The sequence below is a fragment of the Zingiber officinale genome, chromosome 5A (assembly GCF_018446385.1).
Source record: "Zingiber officinale cultivar Zhangliang chromosome 5A, Zo_v1.1, whole genome shotgun sequence".
Taxonomy (NCBI): domain Eukaryota; kingdom Viridiplantae; phylum Streptophyta; class Magnoliopsida; order Zingiberales; family Zingiberaceae; genus Zingiber; species Zingiber officinale.
This window is the reverse complement of record NC_055994.1, coordinates 104,189,370-104,200,329: the sequence shown is the minus strand read 5'-3', so window position 1 is coordinate 104,200,329 and position 10,960 is coordinate 104,189,370. Positions and strand designations below refer to the sequence as shown.

The 10,960-nt window shown below is 48.1% G+C and overlaps 1 protein-coding gene across 1 annotated transcript; it reads right to left on the bottom strand.

Moving 5' to 3' along the window:
* Nucleotides 1-9,025: 9,025 nt before the first annotated feature.
* LOC121979860 (putative uncharacterized protein DDB_G0290521) lies at nucleotides 9,026-10,160 on the bottom strand. Its single transcript, XM_042531844.1, has 2 exons — nucleotides 9,654-10,160; nucleotides 9,026-9,586 (listed from the first exon to the last, which is right to left on the bottom strand). Exons 1-2 carry the CDS (start codon nucleotides 10,158-10,160, stop codon nucleotides 9,026-9,028), a joined length of 1,068 nt encoding a protein of 355 aa, XP_042387778.1.
* Between the last annotated feature and the right edge of the window lie 800 nt (nucleotides 10,161-10,960).

The following is a 10,960-nucleotide window of genomic DNA, read 5'->3' as shown; positions in this document are numbered from 1 at the left end:
ATGTATTTATTTATGGTGAAGGGTTAAATAGTTTGACAACCAAGGGAGCGTTTGATTTTTTTTTAAAGTAGGAATTAGAATGAAAATCATAATATTATGAAATGAGAATGGATATAAACATGGATATCATTTTTAAAAATAATGTTTGGTTAATTGAATATTTTCTATTGTAATAAATTATTATTTTTTTTACCTTTAAAGGAAAATAAGAGAAAAAATTAGATATGAGAGAAAGTTAGATATGAGAGAAAAGAATGATGAGAGAGAATTATAAGAGAGAAAAAATTATGAGAGAGAAAGTATGATGAGAAAGCATAAAGAGAGAGAAAATGCGATGAGAGAAAATGAGGAAAGAGAGTGTGATGGAAAAGAGCATGATGATAGAAGATGAGAGAGAAAATATGATGAAAGAAAAAATATAATAAGAGAGATTGAAGAGAGAGAAAGTGTAATGAGAAAAATTGAGGAGAGAGAGTGTGATGGGAAAGATTGAGGAGAGAGAAAGTATGATGATACGGTGCAGGAATGTGGGGTCTGTGAGATGATATGATACGGAGTCAAAACCACAGAAGAGTCAAAAGTCACGCCAACCTGGAGGTCAGAAGTCTAGCCCTCGTGGCTAGTCAAAAGTTACACCGGCCTGGAGGTCAAAAGTCTAGCCTCCGTGGTAACGCCATCGTGGAGGTCAAGAATCAGAATCACAAGGAGGTCAAAATTCCGGCACACATGACTAAAGTCAAAGCTTCAGTTGAGGGACTGATCCAAGGACATTATTTACGAGGTGGGCCGGATCTGACCTCGAAGGGAATCGAAAATGGACCCGACCCACAGGACCAAAGTCAATTGAGGATCGGACCCATGGGTCAGATATAATCAGGGATTGGGTGTGACTAGGGAACCAGCTTATTGATTGGATGGGTATACCGAATAAGACTTCCGATGAAGCAATACAGGTCGGGGAACCGACCCAGCGTGCAGGTCGGGACGTTCATACCATGGATAACAACGGACAGATGCGGGTCAGGGAACCGACCTAGCGTACAGGTCGGGACGTTCATACCATGGATAACAACGGACAGATGCGGGTCAGGGAACCGACCCAGCGTACAAGTCGGGACGTTCATACAATGGATAACAGCGGACAGATGCAGGTCAGGGAACCGACCTAGTGTGCAGGTCGGGACGTTCATACCATGGATAACAACGGACAGATGCGGGTCAGGGAATCAACCCAGCGTACAGGTCAGGACGTTCATACCATGGATAACAGCGGACAGATGCAGGTCAGGGAACCGACCCAGCGTGCAGGTCGGGACGTTCATACCATGAATAACAGCGGACAGATATAGGTCAGACAACAGACCCAACGTACAGATCGGAACATACATGCCTTGGATAGCAATAAGCAGATGTAGGTCGAGAATTAGACCCAGCGTGCAGGTCGGGATGTACATGCTTCGAATGACGCAGATGAAGGTGGGTCAGGAGACCAGACACTACATGATAAATAGACCTGCAAGGAATCGTAACCACCTGTCAGAGAACAATCATCACATGTCAGGGAATATTCTAACGGTGGGAGGCCCATATACCTCTTGCTTCCTCCGCCAGCCTATAAGAGAAAGCCACGTGTCGACCACCGCCAGACAGAGCCTGACATCCGACATTCCCTGACAGTCGCCAGGTTCCAGAAGCCCCAGATGTCCCTTACGCAGGTACGCTCACTCGTCATTTCTTACCAGTCTTTTACTTTTCGTGCTTTTCTCTGTGATTTCTGGGGAAAAAGTACCTGACTTGAGCGTCGGAGGGCCTGACCCGGGGACTTTTTCCCTAGTTTCTGGTCTCTAACGACCATGGTCTTAGTCTGCGTGTGTGCAGAGCAGTAGCGTCATCATCCTGGTCGTTTCTCTCCATAGGATTGCCCGTGCAAGCCTTTCCAGGAGGATGTCTCGCTGATTTAGCACCTCAACGACTCTCCGTCAACTTTTAGCACAACAAGGCCCGCCTTCATCCGACTCATCTTCCGGACGGGATCAAATTTGGCGTCGTCTGTGGGAACACAACAACCTGTTCCGGAACGTGACGATGGAGGAGTCTGGCCGTATTCAGGGTACTATGACCGCTGGAGAGTACGAGCTCTTCAAGGAGGCCAAAAGGTTGGTAGCCTCTGAGAGACAGGCAACTGTCTCACGACCACGACAAGCCCCTGTTGAAGCCTCCAAGGAGCCCCTCCCTGTTTCAGATCGGGGTTCCAAAAGAAAGCAGCCTGAGGTATTTCCTCAACATCCTTATCGGGAGCCTAGTCTAGGATATTATCAGCCAGAGCCCCAAGCACAAAGCCTCAAGAAGGAGCAGCCTCAAGCATCTGTGGCTGAAAGTTCACAACCGCGGGATTCGAAGAAGGGAAAGGCCCTTGTCATACCTGAGGTATTCCTCGAAGATCCGGACGAGAAAGTACCTTTCTCAGCCAGGATTCTAAATGAAAGACTGCCTAAGGGTTATAGAGCTCCATCGATCGGAGAATATGATGGGAGTAAGGATCCGGAAGATTATTTGCGAAAATTCAAAAACGCAGCCCTGCTGCACCAATATAGCGATGCTGTTAAATGCAGAGCTTTCCTGAATACTTTATCTGGTTCAGCCTTAAAATGGTTCGATGGGTTGCCTCAAGGGTCCATCACCTGTTTTCTGGACTTCAAAACGGCCTTTCTGCGTCGATTTGCTAACAGTAAGAAATATCAGAAGACAGATCATTGTCTTTTCGCTCTAAAGCAGGGGCCGACTGAGCCCCTGAGAAGCTATATCAACCGCTTAATCAAGTGGCTCAAGATGTCCCCACTGCCACTTCAAAGATTCTGATAAGCGCTTTCTCTCATGGATTGGGGGAGGGAAATTTATTGGTGCGGGAAGCATCCGACGATCGAACCCAAGTTTTGATAATGGCAAAGGGTTCAAAGTTAAGTCTTGTTGTTATCTAACATGTTGAATGAGTGTTTCAGGAAAGTCCTAACTACGGTTAGGCAGGTGAAAACCCTAGGGGGTGGTAACCCTAGGTCCTAGGGGCGGTAACCCTAGGTGGAGAAAAGTCCTAGCTGCGGTTAGGCAAAGGGAAAACCCTAGGGGGTGGTAACCCTAGGTCATAGGGGGTGGTAACCCTATGCGGAAAGTCTTGGCAAGTCGATGACTTCAGGCAAAAGTCCTAGGGGGTAGTAACCCTAGGTGGAAAGTCCTGGTGTTGCGAACCAGGTGAAAGACTGGACTAGCCGGGAAGCAGATGTCCAGCAGAAAGTCCGGAAGCATCGAGTGCTGAGCAAAAATCCAGTCGATCTGGAGGATCGCACTGGCAATAGGTAAACTCTCCTGAGTGGAATAGGTGAGGACGCGTTCCTCTGGACAGTTGGGTCCTGGCTTTAGGTTTCTCTGAAACCCAAGTCAGACTGACACCGACTGTCTATACTTCATTTATCATATTTATTATATTAGGTGCTAACTTTGTGTTGCAGGATAGTGTTTGGGACTAACGTATCTTGCAGGTGCAAAGGAGCAACCTAAAGCCTTGGATGAACAGTGTCCGAAGCGCCTTCATGGAGCTTGGAGGCGCCTCGGGTGCAAGGCTGGAGCTGGCTGCGAGAAGCTGTTCAAGGCGCCTTGATGAACAGTGGAAGGCGCCTTGAACAGATGAAGGCGCCCTGGTGAACAGTGGAAGGCGCCTTGAATCTGTGATAAGGTTCGACCAGTTCACCCCTTATCTCCGCGACTGACTCGGCTCATTCAAGGCGCCTTAGGTGGCATTCAAGGCACCTTGAACACTCTTTATAAAGAGGGTTCGACCAGCAACTTGTATCATCCGAGTCCAAGCAATCCTTCTGATACAAGCTGCCTACGAGATGATCCCGAAGTGCTGCAACTTGACACCGACAACCCGGAGCTCTACATCTACTATTTCTCTTGTTGTTGGTAAATTTAACAGCTTTTATTGTAATTAGTTTGTAACACATTTCCTAAATATAGTTGTTGCCCACGGAAAGCGATCAAGGATCGCGGGCCTTCGAGTAGGAGTCGTCTTAGGCTCTGAACGAAGTAAAATCGACATGTGTCTTTGTGTTGTTTCTTTTATCTATTCCGCTGCGTGTTTTATAACTCCGATAGTTTTACGATTCCGATAATCGAACGATTTAGCCACGAGCGCTATTCACCTCCTCTCTAGCGCGTCCCGATCCAACAGAATTCTTCAGAGATCTCATCAAAAATCCCGCTCGAAATTTTGATGAGATGGTGGAAAAAGCTGCTTCCTACATTAAGGTGGAAGAAGCACAAGCAGCTCGAAGGAAAGCCGAAAGACCACTTCCTTCCACCAACAAGCAAGAAAGAAGAGCGTCTCAACCACCCCCTCAACCTCTACCGCGAGTCTGGGAAGCCAGACCTGCCTTTCATCCCGGGCCAGAAATTCGACCTGCCCCTCGAGTTGCTGTTGTACATATCCCCCGACCAGGGCTAGGGAGTAATCGGTACTGCACTTATCATAGATCCCGTACACATGATACTAACCGATGTTTTCAGTTTGCTCGAGACTCTAAACGAGCCGCCGAGATGGGTTTGCCCCCGCCTGAGCTAGCTCCTCAGTTGATCAAGATGATGAAGGAACAAAGGGTGGCAGGGCAGGATGGACCATCTCGCCTCGACCTCTCAGGACTTAGCACTCATCAGCCTGGCCGGGGAAAAGAGCCAGAAGGATCATGAGAGGTCGAGAACAGAGGCAATGCAGCCGTTAGAGAGATCGGCATGATCTCTGGAGGGCTGACTGACGGAGATTCAGGGAGAGCATGTAAGTCTCATGTTCGGCGCTTGGAGGTTCATGTCGTCGGATGCAGTCAGGAGCAAGTTGCTGGCCCTGTTATCAGCTTCGGGCCAGCAGACATGGAGGGCCTGGAGTTGCGTCATGACAATGTGCTCATCATCAAAGCCATCATTGCCAATAGCCGAGTGTCTCAGGTTTTTGTTGACACTGGGAGCTCGGTCAACATTTTATTTAGGACTGCATTTGAAGAAATGCAGATTGATGCTGCTGAACTTCAGCCAGTAGCTACATCTTTATATGGATTCACAGGCAATGAAGTGAAGCCTATGGGTCAAATTAAGCTGGCTATATCTCTGGGCACCAAGCCACTGGTGCGCACAAGAAGGAGCACGTTTATAGTAGTGGACTCCCCTTCTTCCTACAACGTTATCCTAGGAAGGCCCGCCCTGCATGAATTTAGGGCTACTGTCTCGACCTTCCACCAAAAAATCAAGTTTCCAGTGGGTGAGCAGGTCGGAGAAGTTAAAGGAGAACAGAAGGTTTTTCGGCGGTACTATATTGACATAGTCCGAGTTGAAGCTCGAAAAAATCAAAGGATGCAGGATGGAGGTGTTCATGTCGTTCAAGAGGAGCCTCTTCCTATAACTGAGGAGCCCATCCCGTGGAAAGAAGTATAATTGCATGCTGAGCAACCCGAAAGTCTGACCAGGGTGGCGAGTGACCTTCCTTCCTCCCTTAAAGAAGAATTGATTCAGTGTTTAATCCGCAATCGGGATGTCTTTGCCTGGTCTATTGAGGAGTTGCCCGGGGTCAAGCCAGAGGTGGCTGAGCACAAGTTGCATCTACTACCTGACTCCCGGCCCGTGAAGCAAAAGAAAAGAAATTTCTCAGCTGACCAGAATAAAATAATAAGAGCTGAGGTAGATCAACTCAAAAAAGCAGGACATGTTCGGGAGGTTCAGTTTCCATCCTGGCTCTCCAATGTAGTCTTGGTAAAGAAGCCCAACAATAAGTGGAGAGTATGTATCGACTTCCGGGACCTCAACCGGGCCAGCTCCAAAGACTGCTATCCTCTGTCCCGGATTGATCAAATGGTAGATTCCACAGCCGGATGTGAAAGAATATGTATGCTGGACGCCTACCAGGGGTATCATCAGATACCTCTAGCCCGGGAAGACCAAGAGAAGGTTAATTTTATTACGGCTGACGGTAGTTTCTGTTATGCTGTCATTCCCTTTGGCCTCAGGAACGCCGGAGCCACATACCAGCAAATGATGGATAAAATCTTCCGGGAGCAGATCGGGCGAAATGTGGAGGTCTATATAGACGACATACTCATCAAATCCCCGCTGGCCGAAAACTTGATCAAAGATGTGGAGGAAACATGCAGGACTCTCCGATAGTATGGGCTGAAACTCAATCCCTTGAAATGCTTATTCGGGGCTAAAGCAGGAAAATTCTTGGGTTACTTGGTGACCGAGCGAGGAATAGAGGCCAATCCTGAAAAAGTTCAAGTGCTCAAGGATATGCAGCCTCCTCAGAATTTAAAAGAAACCCAAAAGCTAGTCGGCAGGATAACAGCCCTGTCAAGATTCATTTCCAGATCTGCGGACCGGGCCGCTCCTTTTTTCAAGGTGCTGAGGAAGTCCTCCAAGTTCCAGTGAGATGAAGAATGTACTAAGGCTTTTGAAGAGTTGAAGAAGTATCTGGAGACTCTTCCCTCTCTTTTTAAGCCAGTTGTAGGAGAACCCTTATGGGTTTACTTGTCAGCCACCCCTGAGGCTGTAGGGGCAGTGCTCGTTAAAGAACATGACCATGTACAATGACCCGTATACTTCTTCAGTCATTTATTGAAGGGAGCCGAGTCCCGATACATGACACTCAAGAAGTTGGTTTACGGATTGGTTCTTATGGCTCGGCGGTTACGACCTTACTTTTTATTGCATCCAGTCACAGTCTTAACCAATAGCACCATGGGAAGAGCACTAACCAATGTAGAAGTTGCAGGTCGGCTTATTAAATGGGCCACGGAGTTGGGAGAATATGACATACAGTATCAGCCTCACACCGCTATTAAGGCACAAGCCTTGGCAGATTTCTTAACAGAGGTACATCAAGCCAGCCCTGAAGAAACGTGGAAGATCTATGTGGATGGGTCTGCTAATCATCATGGAAGTGGGGTCGGGGTATTAGTAATATCTCCTCAAGGAGATATACTCCAGTTGGCAGTGCGATTAAATTTTCGGGCCACGAACAATAAAGCAGAGTACGAGGCTTTGTTGGCTGGACTGCAAGCAGCCCGGCATGTCGGGGCAGCTCGGGTAATCATCTATTCAAATTTCCAGTTGGTAACTCAACAGATTACTGGCAGCTTCGTTATAAATAGTGATAAATTGCAAATGTATCGAGAAACTTATGAGAAGATGAAGGCAGAATTTACAGAGGTCACTGTGACAAAGATACCCAGGTCGGAGAATGAGCGGGCAGATGAGTTAGCAAAGATGGCCAGTTTCTTAACTACTTGGGTGCTGGATCGGTCAACGACACAAACCTTTCTGATAGCCCAGATAGATTTGCAAAGCAACGCAGAAGCAACTATTGATTGGCGGGCACCCGTGACCAGTTATCTCAGGCAAGGTATCTTACCGACCAACCCGGAAGAATCTCGATTGATAAGGAGGCAGGCTCATGCTTATGTCATGATCGGGGACCAGCTCTACAAAAGGTCCTTCTCTCGACCTTTACTTAAATGCTTGAGTATGGAGGAAGCCGACCAGGCCTTGCGAGAAATACATTTGGGATGCTGTGACAATCATGTAGGAGGGCGAACATTAGCGCGCAAGGTGCTCCTGGCTGGGTATTTCTAGCCTACTTTACAGAGGGATGCTCACAAGTTGGTAAACACATGCTTGTCCTGCCAGAAGCATCAAAACCTGACACATCGACCTACTGCCCTGTTGAGAACGTCCATAGTCTCCTGCCCTTTTGATCAATGGGGCATGGATATTGTGGGACCCTTTCCGATGGCATCAGGTCAGAGACGCTTCTTATTGGTGGCCGTGGACTATTTTTCTAAGTGGGTAGAAGCAGAAGCCCTGGCCCGGATTACGGAAGATGCTGTCATTCAATTCTTGTGGAAGAACATCCTTTGCAGATTTGGTATTCCTCATAAGCTGGTATCTGACAATGGAAGACAATTTTAAGGACAAAGAATACAGGCCTGGTGCAAGGGATTTGACATAACGCAGCTTTCGCTTCAGTAGCTTATCCTCAAAGCAATGGTCAAACCGAGCTAATTAACAGAGAAATAGTTCGAGGTTTGAAGATCAAGCTAGATCATGTCGGAGGCAATTGGGTGGAAGAGCTGCCAAGCATTCTGTGGGCCTATCGTACAACACCTCGGGAAAGCACAGGTCTGACGCCATTTCACTTAGTTTATGGCAATGAGGCAGTGGTACCTATAGAAATTGGAGTACCTTCGGTCAGAAGGACACTATACGATGAAAGAAATACGGCGCGGCAGCTAGCTGAGCTGGATCTTATTAGCGAGACCCGCGACCGAACGGTGGCTCGGCTGGAGGCTTATCGACAAAGAATGAGACAAAATTACAACGGAAGAGTAATTCCTCGATTCTTTGGAGAAGGAGATTTGGTCTGGAAGCAAATCAAGTCAGTAGGGGACGTGACTAAGCTAGCACCACAATGGGATGGACCTTATAAAGTCATTAAAAAGTTAGCCTCCGGAGCCTATTATTTACAAGATGAACAAGGCAAGAGGCTAGATCGGCCCTGGAGCACTAATTACCTACGACCTTATTGAGTTTGAAGAGACAGGCCGAGAAGTGCAGATCGAGTGATAAGCTGAGCTGTGACTTATCTCACAGATTGGGTTAGCAGACCGAGGAAAAGCAGATTAGAAAAAATGAAAAATGTGAAAGCAGATTATATGTAAGACTTTATGACAAAGCTAAGCAATTTAAAGCAAGCATTGGAAGGTAAACAAAGAAACAACAAAGTAGTTTACAAGCAATTCTCGAATCATTATGTACAAAAAGTCAAAAAATGTCATTCGAAAAGAGCAAATATCTCATCCAGTATCTCTTTGATGATCCGATCATGGTCTAAGAATTCAGGAGGCGGAAGGGACTTTAAATAGTCTTGCTCGTGAAGTTGTCGCAGAGCCCCACCCGCCCCGTAGATAGCAGATGTGGAAAAATGATGTCCCACCTAGGCACAAAATTCTGGGGAACGCAGATACATGGCACGGTTTTGCAAGCAGCGATCGTTCTCCCCTTCTTTGTAAAGTGCCAAAGTTGTTGACACGCCCTCTGTGGTGGCCCTAGCCTGAGCTAGTTTACTTCTGGCAGTGGCCAATTCTATTGCTTGGGAAGTCAGTTGGATCTTTTGAGATTTCAAAAGGGCCTCCTGCGATTTTAATTTTTGGTCCTGATCTTGCACCAGAGTTTCGGCCGCGCACAGTTTTTGAACCAACTGGTCCATAGCTCTTTGATGCTCTAAAGCCTGCTGATTCATACTCTGTTGGTGTACATTATTAGCCTGACTTTGCTTTTGCTGGAGTTCTTCAAGTTCATGCTTGGTGAGGGCTAGGGACACTTCTAGACTATTCTTCCTGCTGGTCAAAGCTTTTATTTCTGCTCGCGAAGCATGGCTGGCCTGGGTAGGATCATTTAGTTGTAATTCCAGTTCAGTAACATGGTCTCGCAACATCTTATTCTGATGATGAGTAGCATGGAAGGAATAATTCATTATCAGAGATTCTGCACAGGCCTGAGACATACAAGAATTATCTTATAAGGGCGAGAAAAACAATAGTTGGGAAGTCTTTAAAGGTTACCTTGGTATATAACTCTGCAAATTGGTCTATCTGGGTCGGGGAAGGCAAGGAATCCATATGCCGCAGGCTTTCTTCCCATATAGTGGCCAGACGACCTTTTATCTTTAGGGAGCTGGTGGGAACATCTGTCTGAGACCATAATTGCTCTTCAGAAGGAAGGGTAATGCAATAATTCTGATAAATGAGCGGAGGGGGTCCTGAGGGACCCGCGGCTGAGCCTGGAGTAGTGGAAGGCTCGGCGGTTGCACCAGAAGGGGCTGAAGAAGGTCCCTGAGGAGGTACTGCAGGCGGGATAGTGGAAGGTCGTTCTGAGGGGCCAGCTTCATCTTCCTGAGTGTTCTGTGAGGTGGCAGGGTGAGCTAATGGGGGCTCGGCCTGATTATTGGATGAAGCAGGGGGATCAGTCACATGGCTCGGAATTGAAGGTGGAGTCGCCTGAGGGGATGTAGGAGAGGCAGCTGCATTTGGAGGAGGAGAAGGGATAGATGATGGGGCAGGGTCGGACATTGGGCGAGGGGCTCGGCGCCGGCGTCTTTGAGATAGCGGTTGATCGTCAGAGTTAGAATCATCGGAGGATGACCGAGCCCTACGTCTAGAGGGAGTTGGGGTGTTTTGGCTCAGCGTTCATTTGTGGCGCGAGCCCTGCGAGCCGCCTGAGAAGCCTCTCTGAAAGTGGGACGAGCAAGGGGGACGTTGCCGGTTCTTTCGCCAAGGCCCATAAGTCTTTCACCAAGGACTTGACCGGGGATGTAAACGGCTCGAGGAGGACTAACCGTGGGTAGTGGTGTTGAGGGAGTAGGCCGGGCCGCACGTGGGGCTCGGGGGCGAGCGGGAGCCCGAGGGCGAGCGGTAGTAGCCGACCGAGGTGGACGAGCAGCCCGGGGGCGAGCGGGAGTGGCCGATCGAGGAACACGAGCAGTCCGAGAGCGAGTAGGAGGGGCCAGTAAAGAAGGTCGGGCAGCAGAAGACCCTCGCCGAGCGGGTCTGAACGGAGGATTGGCCAATGAAGCTCCACCGATTAAGGTCGAAGATGAGTGGGGAAGTGCTCTTCTCCCAGGATAACTCGCCCTCGCCTCATTATCTCCATGTCACTTAGAGGAAGGGGATGAACCTCCGAAGCATAGGTCAAGATTTCAGTTGCACCGGGTAAAGTGTGGAATTACTTTCCCTAGATCCCCAGAAGAAATAAAATACTCATGCAGTGATGACAGAGCAGAAAGAAAAGCTTACCCAGGGAGCGAGGCGTCTCTTGGGTCAGATTGCTCAGGCGAAAGTAGGACGACAATTACTCAGATAGTAGACGCATT